Source organism: Eretmochelys imbricata, chromosome 10 (genome assembly GCF_965152235.1).
Source record: "Eretmochelys imbricata isolate rEreImb1 chromosome 10, rEreImb1.hap1, whole genome shotgun sequence".
Lineage (NCBI taxonomy): Eukaryota > Metazoa > Chordata > Testudines > Cheloniidae > Eretmochelys > Eretmochelys imbricata.
In genome coordinates, this window is record NC_135581.1 from 39,284,272 (window position 1) to 39,304,653 (window position 20,382).

General features: G+C 47.1%; 1 protein-coding gene across 2 annotated transcripts in view; it reads left to right on the forward strand.

Moving 5' to 3' along the window:
* Nucleotides 1–1,913: 1,913 nt before the first annotated feature.
* Nucleotides 1,914–20,382, forward strand: part of CYP11A1 (cytochrome P450 family 11 subfamily A member 1) — a 73,336-nt gene continuing 54,867 nt past the window's right edge. Inside the window, exons 1-4 of one of the 2 annotated variants that reach the window (XM_077827710.1) lie at nucleotides 1,914–2,066; nucleotides 2,708–2,761; nucleotides 6,156–6,292; nucleotides 8,123–8,156. In XM_077827710.1, coding sequence (XP_077683836.1) covers nucleotides 2,034–2,066; nucleotides 2,708–2,761; nucleotides 6,156–6,292; nucleotides 8,123–8,156 — 258 coding nt within the window. In that variant the 5' untranslated portion in view covers nucleotides 1,914–2,033. The remainder of the gene's footprint in view (nucleotides 2,067–2,707; nucleotides 2,762–6,155; nucleotides 6,293–8,122; nucleotides 8,157–20,382) is intronic. The other variant, XM_077827711.1, reaches the window with a different exon arrangement.

Consider the following 20,382-nt stretch of genomic DNA (forward strand, 5'->3'; position numbering starts at 1 on the left):
GAGCTGGCTGTGGGCAGGAAGTGCGGGGGTGGCTGGAGGCAGGGGCTGGCTGCAGGCAGGGGGTGTGGGGGTGGCTGGAGGCAGGAGCTGGCTGCAGGGAGGGGGTGCAGGCAGGGGGTGCGGGACTGGCTGCAGGCAGGGGGTGCGGGGGTGGCTGGAGACAGGGGCTGGCTGCAGGCAGGGAGTGCGGGGTGGCTGGAGGCAGGGGCTGGCTGCAGGGAGGGGGTGCAGGCAGGGGGTGCAGGGGTGGCTGGAGACAGGGGCTGGCTGCAGGCAGGGAGTGCGGGGGTGGCTGGAGGCAGGGGCTGGCTGCAGGCAGGGTGGTGGGTACTCATGGGGAGAGCGGCTCGGAGCAGCCCGAGCAGCAGGACGCAGCCCAGGCCCAGCTGAGCAGCCAGGGACCCACCAGGCAGCAGCAGGAGCCCCAGGGCCAGGGGTCGGGGAGCAGCCGGAGCAGCAACAGGGCTTGTGCCCAGGGCCAGGCGGCAGCCCACATGGCTCCCGCAGGGCAGCGCCCCCGGCGGCCGGAGGAGGAATTGCATCACTTCCGGGCCGGAGCCCATCAAAGCCTCAGCGCCCCCTGCAGGGAAGCGGGTTAACAACCGGTTCTAACACTACTTCACAATTTAACAACCGGCGCGTGCGAACCGGTGCAAACCGGCTCCAGCTCACCACTGCATACAGGTAGTATACATATTGTGTGGATGAGGCCCATATAACATATAGATGCATATGTAGCCCACAGTGGTAAACAGGTTGAGAACCATTGGACTAGAAACTGACTTACTACATAAATGAAACTGACCACTTTATTTTCATTGTCCCAATCAGAGAATGCAAAGGATAAACTAATAGAATTAATGGTGAAAAGTCCATGACATTTGTAATGACTTACGGGGTAATAAAGATAAAGAAATCTAGGTGCCCAGCAGATGTAAATCTGCATAACTGCATCAATTGATTCCATCACTGACTTCAATTGAGTGGTGCCCAGGGTTGTTTTTTTAGCTTGGCAGTACCCATGTAATAAACTGCTTCGATGGAGACACAGAACAACAGGTTTGTAAAAAGAAATGGAGTACTTGTGGCACCTTAGAGACTTAGAGACTTCATCTCTGATGAAGTGAGCTGTAGCTCACGAAAGCTCATGCTCAAATAAATTGGTTAGTCTCTAAGGTGCCACAAGTACTCCATTTCTTTTTGCGAATACAGACTAACACGGCTGTTACTCTGCAACAGGTTTGTGTTGCTCAAGGTTTTTCATCTAGGCTAACTTTTTCAGTGCTTCAGTCCACCCATAGATGTAGAACTAGAAGAGGCCTGATCTTCTGGTTCTGAAGTCAATGGAAGCCTGGGGGCTCAGCACCTCTGCTAATCAGGCAGGTGTCGAAACCTGGATTTGCATACTTGACCTTAGGCCCTTGGCTCTCCATCAGAGCGGCTCACCCCTCTCTTTCCTTTCCACACATCTGCTGTGGCAGTGAGAAAACCTGTGGGGTGCACACTTTGTGCACTGAAGCTGGAGTTCAAAGGGAGCCTTTCCTGTGCGGTTGCTAAGAGGAACCTTCTTGTTGTAGCAACAGCAGCACAGTGTGAGCTGTGAATGCACAAAGGAAGCAGGTGGTGCCTGCGTAAACCTAAACCCCTCTTGCTAGCAAAAAGTTCCTCAAAGACGCCTGGCTTCCCTCATGCTGCAGGCTACTAACTCCTCTGTAAGTTTGGTGTCCTACTGCCTTTTCCTAGGCAGCTTGCAGCCTTGGTAGGGTGTGTGTCCAAGCCCCCTGTGGTCAGGACAGCAGAGAATGGGATCGCTGATTTGCCTTTGAGCTCTGGAGTTTGCATAGTTCTGTGGGTGTTGCTGTTTGACGTGACAGACACCTGGCAACGAACTGGTTATCACGGATGGCTGGCCTGCCAGTGAAGGGTGTCACCAGTTATCTCTGGAGCCCAGAGTCTCTCAGGAGCAGCAGCAGCAGCCTATGGGAGACGGCTTGGAATGAGCTAGTAGGATAGGGGCCAGGTACAGGTGGTGGATGGCTTGGTATTACAGGCCGTTCTCCTCAACCGTGAGTATCCAGGGCTGCAAACGGGGGTAGGGGACCATGAACCATCTCTCTTTGTCTCTCACATTAAATTAAGTGCTGGCAAAGGGTGCCAGACTGACAGCTCTGGGAGTGCATTCTTCTCATTAGCAACAGCACAGACGCAGCCCAGGCGATGCACACTAACCCCTTCTGCGCCATGCAATCACATGGCAGCCCTAATCTAATGGAGAGACCATTTCAGAACAGGAGACCCCCCATCCCCATGACCCATTCAGTTCTTAGCCTCGCTGCTAGCAAAGGGGGCAGGTAGCTCTTGCCATTGTAGGGCCCCTCACAGCTGTGAGGAGACAGGGCTTAATTGTAATGAAGAGCAAGAGGATTGTTTGCCGAGCCTGCTGGACACAGACAGACCCTGGGATCCTCTCTGCTCTCTAGCTCTCAGGCTGACTAGCGCTAGCTAGTGTCAGGGCCTCTGTAGCTCCTGGCCAGGACTCTGCAGCCATGGGTAGACTGCTGCCCATGCTGCAGTGCTGAACATGGCTTTTGTGAGCATTACATTTTGAAAGCTCATGTGTCAAGGTATCTTTCCACCAGAGGTGATACAACATGATCAGATGCAGCGTCAGATATAACCAATATGCTTTTATGGTTGTGGTCACCAGAGTGTCGTGGCGGGGAACAAATCATTGTGGAGAATGGAGGTTCCAGCGAAGCAGGTATATTTTCAGAGTTAATGACTAGCAGTTGGGAAACATGACCCTGCTTTGTGTTACAGAGAATGTGAGATAACTGAATTAGCAATATTTGGGCTTGCACTGGATTTCTATCACTTAAGTTAAGAAAATCAATGTTTTAAAGATTGCCGGGAGAGAACTTTGTTTGCACTGTGTCACCTCTGTTTGATTAGTTCAGCAATGTGTGGTGTTCACTGAAGTAGGATTTGTCCCTGATAATTAGGCACCAACGAATCGGATGTAAATCACTCATTTACATGAAGTATACAATGCAAAGTGTGCACAGTTCCATTTTGATGAAGTGAAGAGATGCAAAAGACTGTGTTGTCACCATGCCTCAGTGGGTCACAGCTGAGGATACGAGATTCAGGACAAACTGCTGAGAAATAGGGCAGACTCACCCCAAATTAGTGATTATTCTATTATTAGATATACCAAGCCTGAAACAAAAGTAAACTTCTGTCTTACCACACTAGTTAACTAGAAGTCAGAAATGCAGTCTCCTTAGGCATTCCAGCTCACATTTCACCACCCAGACACTAGACTTTATGATGAATCATAGAAGATTAGGGTTGGAAGAGACCTAAGGAGGTAATCTAGTCCAACCCCCTGTGCAAAGCAGGACCAACCCCAACTAAATCACGCCAGCCAGGGCTTTGTCAAGCCAGGCCTTAAAAACATCTAAGGATGAGTGCTTATTGAAAACCAATTTCATGAGACAAAGAGTCCTTCTAATCCCAAGAGATCAGCCACGCAGCCAGGTCAATATATTGCTCAGATCTTACCTAACAATCATGCTGTTGCCAATCCTTTAGTATCTAATATATAAAGGTTTATTTATAAGAGAAAAGAAAGAGGAGAGAGTTAAAATGGTTAAGGAAATCAAATACATATAATCCTTGCAGAGTTCTTATATCAGGTTTGAAGCAGTGATGAATAAACTGCTGGCTTGTAAAGTCCTCAGTTCATTGATTGGAATACTCCTTATAGTGTAAGTCTATAGTCCAGAGATCCGAGCAGGAAAGAGGCAAATGGAGATGCTTCCAGGGTCCTTTATATCTTCTCCCAGGTGGAGGGACTGCTCTCAGTCTTAGTTTGTGGAAAAGTACAGGCACAAGATGGAGTCCAGGGTCACATGCCCTTGCATTCTTTGATGACTCATAAGAGCAGCCATTACCACTGGGCCCTCTAAGCTGTGCGCGTGTGCGCGCGCACCCAGACCCTAACCCCCGGGCACTCGGCGAAACACCGCACGCACAAAAATTTGCACAGAAGAAATTTTTTGCCCACACGGCCTGTCAAAAATTAGAGGGAACATTGGCCATTACCCATATTTTGGCTAAAGCATCTACAACGCACTCGGCAGGGATAAGCTTCTTCTATGGCCCATTTTGTCCTTTAATGGGCCATCTACTTGAATGGTGCATGTGCAATGTGCTGGCTAGACTGGATGTAAACTACCTTGTGGGTGTTACCCCAGAAGCAAACACATGAAATACTGGTACATAATCAATATTTATAACTTCAGATACAAAGATGATACATGCATATAAACAGGATAATCATATTTGATTGACTGTAACTTTTCCACTGATACCTTACATGACATACTTTGTACAAGATTTGTTTCAATAATAGTGGCAATATTAATCATATAAATGGTCATATTTCAATCATACAGCATCATGTGTGTTCACCAAACATACCCACTACTTTAATAAGTGGGTGAAACAGTTCATCTCAGGTCTTAGGTGGCCCCGTCACTCTAGTAGCTGAGTCCCTCACAGTGCAGCAAGGATTTAGGAGCTGTTCTAGAGCTGGACCCACAGTGGGTAGGGTGGTCTCCTTGGGTGGGGTGAACTGGGGTGAGGAGGCGAGCAGCAGCCAGGTGGGCACACCGGATGGACGGCAAGGAGATTAGCGGGGAGGCTAGGGACGGCCCTGGCCCTTAGGCACAGAGAGCAGACATGACATACCCAAGGTCACACATAAGACCCAGCTTTCCTGAGCCCAGTCCAGTGCCAATCATCTTGGCAAATTTGCACTGAAATGTCAAGGCTGCCTGAGAATTAGTGATTAGGCTGAAACATCTGGAGGCCTGAGAGAGACTGAATGTAACTGATCCCTCTGGAATTGTGCCAGAGTTAACGACTCATACCAATGCCAAAAGTGCCTTGTGTGATCTTCAGTGACCTTATAATAAATAAAGTGGGGGGATAGCTTCCTTTGATGGACACCCAGCCAGCCACCTGACCAAAAGAGCCAATGGGAAGGTAGAACTTTTTAAAGTTGGGAAAGAAACTTTCCCTTTGTCTGTTCTCTCTGGGCTGGAGGGTCAGAGTAGCCATGCCATAAGCCGCTAAGCCAGGTATGATTATAAGTCCTCAGATCAAGCCTAGAACTACTTATCTGAACTCCAATGTGTAAGTAGATCAGAATGTTAACTAGATGCAGTTAGGGTTATTTCTTATTGGCTTGTGGACTCCTCTGTGCTAACCCCAGATGCTTTTGTTTGTGTGTAACCTTTAAGCTGAACCCCCCAAGAAAGCTATTTCGGGTGCTTGATTTTTGGAATTGCTCTTTTAAAATCTAGCAAAAGCCTAGGTTCCAGATGTATTTTCTTCCTTTTTGTTTTTAATAAAATTTACCTTTTTTAAGAACAGGATTGGATTTTTGGTGTCCTAAGAGGTTTGTGCATGTTGTTTGATTAGCTGGTAGCCACAGCTAATTTCCTTTGTTTCCTTTTTCAGCTCTTCCTGGGATGGGGGTGAAAGGGCTTGAGGGCACCTCACAGGGAGGAATTCCCAAGTGCTCCTTCCTGGGTTCAAAGGGGGTTTTGTTACATTTGGGTGATGGCAGCGTTTATCAAGCCAAGGTCAGAGAAAAGCTGTAACCTTGAGAGTTTAATACAAGCCTGGAGTGGCCAGTATTCGTTTTTAAAATCCTTGCGGGCCCCACTTCTGCACTCGGAGTGACAGAGTTGGGATTCAGCCTTGACACAGCGGTCCTGGGCTGTGCTGTTCATCTCCTCTGAAAGATGAAGCATCGGAAAGACCAAACAGGGCCAAGTAAACAGCCAGACCAGATGAACTCTTAGGAAACACAGAGCATCTCTTCAGACAAGTGCCCTAAGTAAAGAGAGAAGGAGAGGAAGGATATAGGAGAGCTTCTGTTATGGTATCAGCCTGGCTTCCATGTTAGGGACCAGATCTGGAAATCAGCATCAATCCACAGAAGTCAGCAGAACTTTATGTCAATTGACATCAGCTGAGGATCTGGCCTCAATTCCCTCACCCGAGGTGTTCTGCATGGCACCGGCCCCACTTTCTGTAAGCTTTGCTCCATCCATGGTGACCTTCTAAACTCCTTCTTACAGCTTAACCAAGATAATGACGTCTCCCTCCCGCCCCCTGATGCTGTAGCTGAGATTCTGCCAGATAAGCAGATGCTCCTATATGAAAAGGCAGGCGGCCCAGCAGACAGTGATGTGGATGATGCAGACATGCTCAGAAGGTATGGGGAGCAGTGTTCCAGCTTGGGCTGGAAATCTCTTTGTCTCTGGTAGATGTGTCCTTAGGCACCTCCCCTGGTCCTCCTGCACCAGCTTCTTCCTCCTGCCTCCCACTGGTAGTCCATTGCTAGTGTCATTTTAGGAACATAGGGATTGGCTGACTGAACCAACCCCAAGGTCCATCTAGCCCAGTATCCTGTCTCTGTGGTGGCTTCAGAGGCAGGTGTGAGACCTCCACCTTGGGAAGCTAGGGAATAACCTGCTCTTATCAGAAGTTCCCTCCTAACCCCCAGCACTTTCTTTTTGTGAATATTTTGCCCCTGCTAGTAAGAGAATGATGGTCCTGACTGGAGCCAGTGACAGTGTGGGGAGTGGTGGGCAACCTTCCCTGTGATCCCTCCCTGAACCCATCCTGCAGTCCTGTGCCCCACACAGTTGGGCCAATGTCCTTCCATCCTGATATGGCTCACCGCTGAATCGTGTTGAATTGGGCCAGGCTGAGTAGTGGCTTCTTAATGCAGACACATCCCAAGGGCTCGCTGGAAGTCATTAGTAGACTCACTTCACTAGGAACACAAGTGAGATTGTACTCTGGCCCCAATGGTGCAAGAGCGCAGCATTAGCATGGGGCACACACATCCCAGCTCACTGGGCTTTGATTGGTTTTCTGGGGCACTTCCTGCCTCCCAGTTGACTCACAGGCCCAGCCAGGTAAAGTCAAACCATCTCTCACCACCTTCTGCTCAGCCCTCTCCCCTTCTCCTCCTGTGCTCCTCTGCCTCATTGGGCATAGGCTGCCCACTTCTGAGCTGGGTCTTCCTGGGGCAAGCCTGGCCAGCTGCTGGCCTGGTGGGACAGCACAGTGCATTAGGAATCACTTCACACCACAGAGGTCTGTCCATAATGTATTGCAGTGGGACCCAGCATGCCATTCAGCAGCGGGACCTAGTTCAGAAGGAGGTGAGCTGGTCAGGTTAGTCCATGGTAGGGGAAAGAACTAGAGGATATGGGGAGACAAAAGACAGGTGGTATTTAAGGACCCAACATCCTCTGCAAGGCAAAAGGCCCAGTTCCCCCCCCCCCCACACACACACCTGCACCCTTCTCACAGCACCCTCATCGTGCCTGCCCCAATGGCCAGCTTCCAGCCTGCCTGACTTCTGGAAGCCCTCCTCCAGTATTGGGTTTCCATCTCGCTCAGTACAGTTGGCACAGGCTTCCCCAGCGCCTTGGGCAGGAGCGAACTGGTTGAGACCCCACCTTGACAGCACAGAGCTGATGCCTGGAGGCTGGGGCAAGCCACCAGAAGAAATGGCATGCCTTGACAGGGAGTACAGCTGTTTCTCCTTGTATTGCCTAGTGACTTGGGGCTGCTCCTGGATGCTCAGTTAGCTGTGGTGGCTGAGAGTTTGTTTGTTTTTCCATCTACCTTTGGCAAGAACCTAGGGACATCTCCACAGTCATCCAGGCCTTGTAAGTTCCAAACTGGGACCTGATCCAAGGTCCTCTGAAGTCAACAGAAAGACCCTCATTGACTCTGATAGGCATTGGATCAGGCCCTGGATTAGTGCTGTGGGCTACTGGCTGTCTGCCAGACTAGCAGTGGCTCAGAGCAGGGGCATGTCACCCTTTGCTCCAAGATCTGCACTGGCTCCCAGGCAGCTTGAGGTGTTATTTTGGGCACCATCAAACCAAACCGTCTTGAGACCTACCTGCTTCCTCCCTCAGGCAGGGAGTGACAAAGGGAAGGGACTTCACAAGTTATTTCTTGCTCTGATGGGCTTGCAGGTTGCCTGGCTCCCATCCATGACCCTTTGCTTTCTGTTCTGCAGAACCCAGGATGTCACCAGGTTCCATCTGGATCAGGTGAGTAAACGTGGCTGCTTGTTTTCACTCCTAGAGGAGACATGATGGTAAGGAACCAGGGAGGGCAATGGACAAAGCAGGCTAGAAATGTGGGTAACTGGGCACTCCAGGTCTGGCAAGGTACAGCTAACATTGGCCAGACAGGAAAGGGGTGGGATGTGAGGCAGGGAGAGAAATGAGTGAGTCAGGACAACATGGGGCTCAGTGGACAATGTGAGTAACACTCTGTGGACACTGCTGGGCTTGGGCAGTGCCAGGTGGGTGGGAAGTAAGCAGCATGGGTGTGGTGGAGGCCTGTTGTTAGTCAATGGCTGTTGACTGTTTCATGTTGTTCTCAAGTGAGCTGCAAACCAAACCGCCAAAGATTCATCCAGCTGTAGTGCACCATTCTGTGCTCTGGCTCTGCAGCCTGTCTGTTGGAGGAAGGGCTAAATGAAGTGTGTGGCTTGTCATAACTTCCCAGGATAGCCATGGGAACAAGATCCATTTTGTTGATAATATACAGATAAATAGCTTGGCAGCTATTTTCCATTAAGGCTTGATCCGGAGCCCACTGAAGTCAGTGAGGATCTTTCCCTTGATTTTAACAGGATTTGTATCAGACCTGCAGCTAACTCTGTGTGTGACATGCACATGGCCTCCCACCTAGATACCAGCAACCTACAGAGAGCAGGAGAAGCAAGAGCAAATGATGAGACATCCCAGCTGGCTGGCCATCTTAGTATTTGCAATTAAATGCTGCCCTCTGCGGGAAAGAATAGGAAGTGCCAGAGCATCATGCAGAATTGATCATGAAGGGATTTGATTTCAGCAGGGATTTAATTTTGTTTCAATTGTTCCACAATTTCAAAAGAAAAAAAATCATTTTGTAGTGGTACAAAAAAAAAAAGAACTGAAATTTCCCACAAAAGAACTTTCTGGGAAAAAATTGGGGCAGCTGGAGTGTGAGAGTGAGATACAAACATGCAGAGGGACTAGTCAGAGAAAGGTAACTGGGATGTGTTTCTGTATTGCCTTGCAATGAGCAACACTACATCGGACAGGGGGCAATTAGATACAGGCTAGTCCCAGGTGGCACCAAACTCCAGGCTGGGATTTCCCATGGACCATCAGCAAGCAAAGTCTGTGTTACATAGAGCAACCTATCCAGAGTCAGGTCAGAGATTAGGGGTTCCTGGCTTCTAGTGTCATGCTCTCCAGTGAACCACATTGCCAGTCAGCAAAAATGAGGGGAGAAAGCAGAGCAAACCCGTTCTGTGAATGCCCGTTGATGTAAGCGCAGAGCTCTTCTGGGTGAAGATTTCACATGGGACAGCTGACCTAGCATCCCAGACAGCACAGTGCACATGGCCACATGCCAGCAGCAGACTCCAGCACTTGAGGACTCTGACGGCGCTCCTTTCATAGCAGCACAGCATGGGGCGCTCAGGTAGGACCAAGGGAAATTACAGGCCCCACCAAAATTGTTGACTTTAACAACAGGCTGACCTGACCCAGCTTCCCAGCCAAGGAGGGGACTCATCAGAGCTGCTCTTGGGCCACCTCTCTTGGGTTCAGAATGGTATGAAGTACTCCCTGCCCCTGCCAGAAGGTCCTCTCTTGTTGATTGTGTAACTATCCTACTGGGTGCAATAGGGAAATCTGTGCTGCCTAGAGGAGATGGTTTAGAAACCCCGTAAAAAGGCTCTCACTCTCTGTTAAATTCTGTGGGGTTTGGGAATCATGTTTGTAAGGACCCCAGAGGTTTCATCCCTATGAAAGTGTCAAAGTCAGATTCAGGACTCACATAATTTGTCAGACCACTCTGTTTATTAGCACCTGCTAGTGCGCCCAGATGTGAGCCCTTCTCTGAGTTCAAGATAACCTATTTATACAGCTAAGCCAAAGCCAATTTAACATAAGAGACAAAAGAAAGAAACTGACAAATATACATACATATCTTATTTGCATGCTATTGTTTACCAATCTCCTAGCTCAGTAGAAGCTCTAAGTTAATTAGTTCGAGGACCCCTTGTCTCACACTCCTTAACGTTTCTCTTCCTGACAGCTGTATTTCAACAAACCCTTCAAGTAGCATTTCTTTAATGAATTATTTCAGAGTAACAGCCGTGTTAGTCTGTATTCGCAAAAAGAAAAGGAGTACTTGTGGCACCTTAGAGACTAACCAATTTATTTGAGCATGAGCTTTCGTGAGCTACAGCTCACTTCATCCGATGCATACTGTGGAAACTGCAGAAGACATTATATACACAGAGACCATGAAACAATACCTCCTCCCACCCCACTCTCCTGCTGGTAATAGCTTATCTAAAGTGATCATCAAGTTGGGCCATTTCTAGCACAAATCCAGGTTTTCTCACCCTCTGCCCCCCCCCACACACAAACTCACTCTCCTGCTGGTAATAGCCCATCCAAAGTGACCACTCTCTTTAAAATGTGTATGATAATCAAGGTGGGCCATTTCCAGCACAAATACAGGTTTTCTCACCCCCCCACCCCTCCCCCTTTTTTTTTTCCAAAAAAACCCACACACACAAAAACTCATTCTCCTGCTGGTAATAGCTTATCCAAAGCAACCACTCTCCCTACAATGTGCATGATAATCAAGGTGGGCCATTTCCAGCACAAATCCAGGTTTTCTCACCCTCCCACCCCCATACATACACAAACTCACTCTCCTGCTGGTAATAGCTCATCCAAAGTGACCACTCTCCCTACAATAAGAAAAGGAGTACTTGTGGCACCTTAGAGACTAACCAATTTATTTGAGCATGAGCTTTCGTGAGCTACAGCTCACTTCATCGGATGCATACCGTGGAGACAGTCTCCACGGTATGCATCCGATGAAGTGAGCTATAGCTCACGAAAGCTCATGCTCAAATAAATTGGTTAGTCTCTAAGGTGCCACAAGTACTCCTTTTCTTTTTGCGAATACAGACTAACACGGCTGTTACTCTGAAATCTTCCTACAATGTGCATGATAATCAAGGTGGGCCATTTCCAGCACAAATCCAGGTTTTCTCACCCCCCCACCCCCATACACCCACAAACTCACTCTCCTGCTGGCAATAGCTCATCCAAACTGACCACTCTCCTTACAATGTGCATGATAATCAAGGTGGGCCATTTCCAGCACAAATCCAGGTTTTCTCACCCCCCCACCCCCATACACACACAAACTCACTCTCCTGCTGGCAATAGCTCATCCAAACTGACCATTCTCCTTACAATGTGCATGATAATCAAGGTGGGCCATTTCCAGCACAAATCCAGGTTTTCTCACCCCCTCCCACCCCCATACACACACAAACTCACTCTCCTGCTGGCAATAGCTCATCCAAACTGACCACTCTCCTTACAATGTGCATGATAATCAAGGTGGGCCATTTCCAGCATAAATCCAAGTTTAACCAGAACGTGGGGGGGAGGGGAGGGTGTAGAAAAAAACAAGGGGAAATAGGCTACCTTGCATAATGATTTAGCCACTCCCAATCTCTATTTAAGCCTAAATTAATAGTATCCAATTTGCAAATGAATTCCAATTCAGCAGTTTCTCGCTGGAGTCTGGATTTGAAGTTTTTTTGTTGTAAGATAGCGACCTTCATGTCTGTGATTGCGTGACCAGAGAGATTGAAGTGTTCTCCGACTGGTTTATGAATGTTATAATTCTTGACATCTGATTTGTGTCCATTTATTCTTTTACGTAGAGACTGTCCAGTTTGACCAATGTACATGGCAGAGGGGCATTGCTGGCACATGATGGCATATATCACATTGGTGGATGTGCAGGTGAACGAGCCTCTGATAGTGTGGCTGATGTTATTAGGCCCTTTGATGGTGTTCCCTGAATAGATATGTGGGCACAGTTGGCAACGGGCTTTGTTGCAAGGATAGGTTCCTGGGTTAGTAGTTCTGTTGTGCGGTATGTGGTTGTTGGTGAGTATTTGCTTCAGGTTGGGGGGCTGTCTGTAGGCAAGGACTGGCCTGTCTCCCAAGATTTGTGAGAGTGTTGGGTCATCCTTCAGGATAGGTTGTAGATCCTTAATAATGCGTTGGAGGGGTTTTAGTTGGGGGCTGAAGGTGACGGCTAGTGGCGTTCTGTTATTTTCTTTGTTGGGCCTGTCCTGTAGTAGGTGACTTCTGGGAACTCTTCTGGCTCTATCAATCTGTTTCTTCACTTCCGCAGGTGGGTATTGTAGTTGTAAGAATGTTTGATGGAGATCTTGTAGGTGTTTGTCTCTGTCTGAGGGGTTGGAGCAAATGCGGTTGTATCGCAGAGCTTGGCTGTAGACGATGGATCGTGTGGTGTAGTCAGGGTGAAAGCTGGAGGCATGTAGGTAGGAATAGCGGTCAGTAGGTTTCCGGTATAGGGTGGTGTTTATGTGACCATTGTTTATTAGCACTGTAGTGTCCAGGAAGTGGATCTCTTGTGCGGACTGGACCAGGCTGAGGTTGATGGTGGGATGGAAATTGTTGAAATCATGGTGGAATTCCTCAAGGGCTTCTTTTCCATGGGTCCAGGTGATGAAGATGTCATCAATATAGCGCAAGTAAATTAGGGGCGTTAGGGGACGAGAGCTGAGGAAGCGGTGTTCTAAGTCAGCCATAAAAATGTTGGCATACTGTGGGGCCATGCGGGTACCCATAGCAGTGCCGCTGATCTGAAGGTATACATTGTCCCCAAATGTAAAATAGTTATGGGTAAGGACAAAGTCACAAAGTTCAGCCACCAGGTTAGCCGTGACATTATCGGGGATAGTGTTCTTGACGGCTTGTAGTCCATCTTTGTGTGGAATGTTGGTGTAGAGGGCTTCTACATCCATAGTGGCCAAGATGGTGTTATCAGGAAGATCACCGATGGATTGTAGTTTCGTCAGGAAGTCAGTGGTGTCTCGTGCTGGAAATGGCCCACCTTGATTATCATACACATTTTAAAGAGAGTGGTCACTTTGGATGGGCTATTATCAGCAGGAGAGTGAGTTTGTGTGTGGGGGGGGGGGGGGGCGGAGGGTGAGAAAACCTGGATTTGTGCTGGAAATGGCCCAACTTGATGATCACTTTAGATAAGCTATTACCAGCAGGAGAGTGGGGTGGGAGGAGGTATTGTTTCATGGTCTCTGTGTATATAATGTCTTCTGCAGTTTCCACAGTATGCATCGGATGAAGTGAGCTGTAGCTCACGAAAGCTCATGCTCAAATAAATTGGTTAGTCTCTAAGGTGCCACAAGTACTCCTTTTCTTTTTATAATTTCAATATAATTCATTCTTAATTCATTCTACTTTCACAATCCCTCCTTTTGGTCAAGCTACGCAATGACCAACAATGACTGGGTTCCACATATCAATCGTTCTTTATCTCTTTGTTCATCAGTAATATTTAAAATCATCAAATTAGCACTCTGGTTTGGGGCAGCTATCTGTGTAGCATGCCTGCCACAATTTTGGATACAACAGGAAAGTAACTGAAAATATACAAAAATTATTAGGATTCCAAACAGGAGAGTTAGGGCTCCCTGAAACAACCAGTTTCCTATGCCAGAGAAATTGAAAAGGTTACTTAGCCACTTCCATAAAGAACTTGGCTCTTCGTGGGGAAGATATGCGATTTGTTCTAAGTGGCTAGCATGATCTATTACCTCATTGGTGTTGTCTGGTATATACACACAGCAGTCTTTTCCAATGAGAGCACAAGTCCCTCCTTTTGCCGCCAGCACTATGTCCAATGCCTGACGGTTTTGGAGGGCCATCTGTCAGATTGCCCCTGTTTCTTTGGCCAGGGCTCTTAAACTTTCTCCGGTTTCATTTGCCATTATTTCAACCACTGCGTGTAACCTTAGGAGCCTTTCTGCATGGTGTATTACTCCCCCTAATGGTATTAAGGAACTGCCAATGGCCTCTTCCCAGGTTAAGGGGCTTATGTTATTTACGTGCTGTTGGGCATCTGTTAAGTCCCTTCTTTCTCGCCTGAAATTGTGGAGGCGTTCTCGAGGGAAGGTTCCTAGCATTCGGAATTGTGGGACGAGTCGGGCAGGATAACAGGTTCCTGACCAATTAGCTGTTAGTTCGGTATGAGCTCTGGTCCCACACACCCAGTGATGGCCTATTAAGGCCAGGAAGGGTCGGTTGCACCCATTTGTCATATAGGTGTTTGCAAAGGAGGAGTAGTATCCCCCAAAGGGTACAGGGTAATTCTCCTTACGAGGAGTGGTATTATTTGCATGACATTGAAAGATTATATTGTTTTCACTAAGGTTACTGTAGGGGGAACAGGAGATTGATTTCTCTGTTTGATCCCAGGTTGAGAAAAAATTCATATCTCCATACCCGGCCCGCCACTTTTTAGTTTTGTTTGAATAATCCCATACACCATTGGCCACAATATGCTGAAGGCAACGGCTTTTCCCCTGATCCAGCCCTGTCCCATTACACACCCAACACCAATGACCTTTTCCCTCCACCACACTTATCCATTTAGTTGCATTTACTCCCACCGCTTCCCAAGTGTCATTGCTGATCCGTATTTTGTTAAACAGACGAGGCCCTCCAGTGAGGTCTGGGGACTTGAGTGGGATAGCCAGGACAGGAACACCAGTTTGAGAGTGGGCTGGGATGTGGCTGCAGACCCAGCAATTAGAAATATTAAGGGTCTGAGCTATCCACACCTGCTGCTGGATAAAATAATTGTCATTGTGGTCTCCCCAGACCATAAGATACCAGCAGCCGAGGAACAGCGTCTGCTTCTGGCAACCCTTACGAGAGCATAGATTGTAAGGTATTGCAGACTGTTCCTCTACGTCTTCTTCTGGAGTCAAAATTGACTCTGTGTTGTCCTGAGGTGATGATTGGTTCTCTGGGGATGGTGCCTTTTTACACTGTGAAGCATGTATCCACGCTGCGATGCCAGATAGTTTAACAGCCGTCTGTGTAGTAAGCAGTACCTGATGAGGACCCTTCCACTGGGGCTCCAAGGCGTGCTTTTGATGATGGCGCCGTATGTAGACCCAATCACCTGGCTCGAGGTTGTGGCAAGTGTCGGAGGTGGGTTCCGTGGGCCAGGGGGCTCGAACCTGTGAATCGAAGTGACTTTTTACAGCTTGCGTTAGTCCCTTGCAATACTGAAGGAGCGCTCTGTGAGTCAAGTTCAAATCTGGAACCGGAGTAATAGTAGTCATAGCTCGCATAGGGCATCCCATAACAATTTCTCATGTCCATAAGGGCTAATGGTAAGGCTACTGGCCAGCTTAATCCTGCAGAGTCACAAATTTTAGCAAGCTTATTCTTAAGTACACCATTTCGTCTTTCAACTGCACCTGCACTCTGTGGGTGGTAGGGACAGTGCAACAGGTGTTTGATATGCAATATACGGTCCAGGTGTTGAACAAGTTGTCCAGTAAAATGTGTACCCCGATCACTGGACAGAGTAGCAGGAATTCCCTTGGCAGGCATAATATGATTTAACAAACATTTGGCAACAGACAGTGAGTCAGCGTTGCGACAAGGAAAGGCTTCAATCCAACCGGAGAATAAACATACCATAACCAATATAAATTCATATTGTTGACACTTAGGCATTTGTGCAAGAACGGTGCTTGAGGCAGGCCCCGGAACCCCTGGGCCACTTTTACAGGTTTACCAATATTATGGCTTTGGCAAATGGTACAGGCTGCACAGTGGCGGGCTGCAAAAGAGCTAAAATGGGGGGGGCCCACCATCCTGTCTTAGTTACAGCAGAGACCATCCCCTCCTTTCCGACATGCGAAACACCGTGTAGCAGGGCGGCCAGAGATGGGTAGAGTGAAAAGGGGGCTACAAAGTCACCAGTAGGCGAGCGCCAAAAGAAATCGGGATGTAGAGAGCAACCTTGGGCAACCCAGGATTCTTTCTCGATTTCTGGGGCAGAGTCTTGGGTCAGGGCGAGGTCAGTGAGGGACCAGGAGGGTAAGAGGAGAGCGGAGAACAAGGGAATCAGACATTTCGACTAGGCACGCTGCAGCAGCCACAGCACGCAGGCAGGGGGGTAAGCCTTGGGCAACAGGGTCTAAAGTGGCAGAGAAATAAGTCACTGGGCGGTTCTTTTCTCCGTGCATCTGAGTGAGAACTCCAAGTGCACACCCAGATTGTTCGTGGCAAAAAAGGGTAAAAGGCTTAGAATAGTCAGGCAGCCCTAAGGCAGGGGTGGAAGCCAAACCCTGTTTGAGGGAAACAAAGGCAGAACTGGCCTCAGGGGGCCACGGCATGGGGTCAGGCACAGAGAATCGAGTGAGTTCCTGGAGAGGTTTTGCAAGGGAGGCATATTGGGGAATCCATTGTCTGCAAAATCCAGCCATGCCTAAAAACTTCCGGACCTGGCGTGGGGAGCGGGGTCGGGGAAAGCTAAGGATAGCTTGGACGCGGGTGAGGGAAAGTACACGGGAACCCTGGGAGAGGAGAAAGCCAAGGTATGTGACAGAAGCTTGACAGAGTTGTAGTTTAGAGCGAGAAGCTTTGTGACCCTTATTTGCTAGGGCAGTAAGGAGCACTAGAGAGTCAGTTTCAGAGGCAGAAAATGAAGGAGAACAGAGGAGTAGATCATCTGCATATTGGACTAGTGTGGACCTGGACAGGAAAACAAGGTCAGCAAGGTCTCGGGCTAATGCCTGGGAAAAATATGACGGGCTTTCAGTATACCCCTGGGGCAGTGTGGTCCATGTGTACTGTTGCCCCTTGTAAGAAAAGGCAAACAGGAACTGGGAGTCAGGGTGAACCAGAACAGAAAAGAAAGCAGAGCACAAATCAAGAATAGTAAAATGAGTTGCATCTGGTGGGATAGAAGCCAGAATCTTTGAGAGAGGCAAGTTTTGATTCTGTCCACCTATGATTTGCCTCTTCCCCCCACTGCATGAAACAATCAACCTCTCCTTTTGCCAATTTAGTTGTAGGTTGGCTGAGTTTGTCTTTTAAGACGTCTACTCGGTCTTTGTCCCAAGATCCTAACAGTGGCCACTGAATTTTGGGATTCTCCAGAGTTAGCCTTTTGCATTCCCATACACATCTTCCCTCCCTCCCCCCAAGGTCAGCCTTTTGAAGCCATCCCCCACCCATGTCATGAGGTTTTCTGTTCATTAAAACACAACAATGCTAGCACCAAGACAAACACCACAGACAAACAACACAAAACACAGATCCATGGTATTCTGAGTTATTCTTCCGCTGGCGCCAGCTTGCTTGTAGAGTCTAAAAACAAAAGAAACAATTTCCACCCCCCTGGTGGGGACAGATTATTGCTTAATAATAATACCACTTTCTTTTACAAATTTCCTTGCTAATTGCAGGAAAAACAGAGGAATTGCCCCCACATTTTCCTGTTTTTATTCTATAGGCAGGCCAGGTTTCAATGGCTTTTATCTTTTAAGGGTTATGGGGAAATTAACCCACTGTTTAGTCATTAAATCCCTGAGTTTTCCTTCTTATACAGCAGACCAAGTTTATAATGTTTTTCCTGCTGTGTTAAGCTTTAAGTTTTATTTACAGGTAATAACTGAGAAGCATCATTACCATACGACCTTAAAGGGTTTTTCCAAAAATCATACACACTATACGTTGTTACAGGGATACTTATTATCTTTAAATTTATTAAAAATTATCTTGTTATACCATGCCTTTTATTTAGACAATTTGTTTGCTGACCAGGTGTGTCCTTTATCTGCAGCTCCTTTGTGCTGCTAGTTCTTTCCTTCCTTTATCATTTAGGTAATTTGCATTTTCACAGACACTTCCTGCTTTTGGATTTAAAGCCATCAGCAGCTCAGAGACTCTATCTTAAAAGGTTTCAGAGTAACAGCCGTGTTAGTCTGTATTCGCAAAAAGAAAAGGAGTACTTGTGGCACCTTAGAGACTAACCAATTTATTTTAGCATGAGCTTTCGTGAGCTACAGCTCACTTCATCAGATACATACCGTGGAAACTGCAGTTTCCACGGTATGTATCTGATGAAGTGAGCTGTAGCTCACGAAAGCTCATGCTAAAATAAATTGGTTAGTCTCTAAGGTGCCACAAGTACTCCTTTTCTTTTTATCTTAAAAGGGACACAATCAACTTTCACCAGAGTTTTGATTACTTTTAACTTCTGCTTCCAAAACACACAGCAATCTGAAAAAGAAAACCCAACCTATTGTGGCTCCCTTTGGAGCCCTAATAGCATTTTAATTAAGTAGCATGGTATGTTTGCATTTCTTTTGCCCCTTCTACAATATACCCTGCACATGTTCTGGGGCAAATGCACATTCCTTCCATAGTTTAACTTCTATAACATTATCCATATCCATTTTTACATAAGGTGTAACTATTTCTTTTTTTTGCTTACAGAGTTTTCATGTACCTTTATCAAAGTGACAGTCTGATTACTCAGAGCCATTTTAAGACTCAGTGTTTCTAACATTTTTTTTTGTTTGTTTGTTTGTTTGTTTTGTGCACTTCACCCCTGCTGTTGCTTCAGAAGGCCACTGTCTTTTATTTATTTATTTATTTATTTATTTACTACAACTCTCATCTGCTATTTTGTTACAAAAACAAACAAACAAAAAGAATCCAGAATTTTTTTTTTATTCTCCTGATTTTGACTGCCCTGCTGCAGTCGCAACTTAAAAACATTTTAAATTTTGTAAAGCATTGAGTTACCTTTTAAGGGTTAAATGCCAAATCCCAAAGCCAAACAACTAATTACCTGTGTCTAGCAAAAAGGTCTGTCAGTTTTGCAACTTTGAATTAAAGAGTCAAATGGATATTTAGTGGCATTATTTAAAACAAAAACAACCATCTGGTCCTTAGAACTTTACATATTTACACACACACAGACAGATACATACACATTTTCTTTCCCTTAACATCCCTTCCACACTGCTCTGTTTTTTTTTTGTTTTTTTTTTTCATCTTACATTCCCTTAATACATTTGAGGCAGTTAAGTTCCAATAGAACACCCTTACATCCTTTAGTGATTTTGATTACATTACCCAATAGTCAAACAATTTTGATCAGATTCTCTCTCTGCCTGCTGCCTGCAGCAGTCCCTTATAGACCATTTCTGTGGGAAAAGGGCCCATTTTCCCTCAGAATAGCTGTAAAGGCTTCTGGGGACAGAAGCGTAGTGCTGGTAGTAGTCACTCTACCTGACCCCCTTAGCCTAGACCATTTTTCCAGAAATTTACAGGAGTCCGGACTCTTCCTAAAATACATAAACTGAGCCGGCGTTCCTTTAGGGAACTGTCCCGACTTAGACGTCTGGTTACCCATACAGGAGGACTTTACACACCAATCACACAAGAAGGAAAGTTGGGTTTGTCAGAGCGATGCCCAGTGCAACACACAAAAGGAGCCCACAGTCTACTCCCTCAATCGCCCTTGCTTTCACACCAAGGGTTTTACCCAAGGCACAGTGCGGCTGCAATTGCGCAGATTTCACTCACTCAGATCGTGGGGACAGGAACCCTTTGGTCAGCCGATCCCCAGACGGAGACGGTGCCCAGACTCAAACACACCACAGGGAGGAAGGATAGACACAGAGACAAGACAGTCCTCAGTCCGGACAAAACACAGAAATAATTACCTGACCAGATTCCTGATGTCAGATCCCGGGATCCCTACCAGAACAGAGTGGGAACCAAGAGGTTCGATGGCGTAGACTTCACTGTGGTCATGCACCCTTCCGTTCTGGTGGAGGACCGCTCGGGTCAAATGCCCAGGTGCCAGCCTGCCACGGCCATCCTAAGAACGGTCAGGAGTCACACGGCCCCAGTGAAGATGGTTGCCATCTCGGTGGAACCTCCAAATTGTCAAAGTCAGATTCAGGACTCACATCATTTGTCAGGTTTCAGAGTAACAGCCGTGTTAGTCTGTATTCGCAAAAAGAAAAGGAGGACTTGTGGCACCTTAGAGACTAACCAATTTATTTGAGCATGAGCTTTCGTGAGCTACAGCTCACTTCATCAGATGCATACCGTGGAAACTGCAGCAGACTTTATATATACACAGAGAATATGAAACAATACCTCCTCCCACCCCACTGTGGCCACTCTGTTTATTAGCAAAGCACCTTGCTAATGCACCCAGATGTGAGCCCTTCTCTGAGGTTCAAGATAACTTATTTATACAGCTAAGCCAAAGCCAATTTAACATAAGAGACAAAAGAAAGCAGAAACTGACAAATATACATACATATCTTATTTGCATACTAACGTTTACCAATCTCCT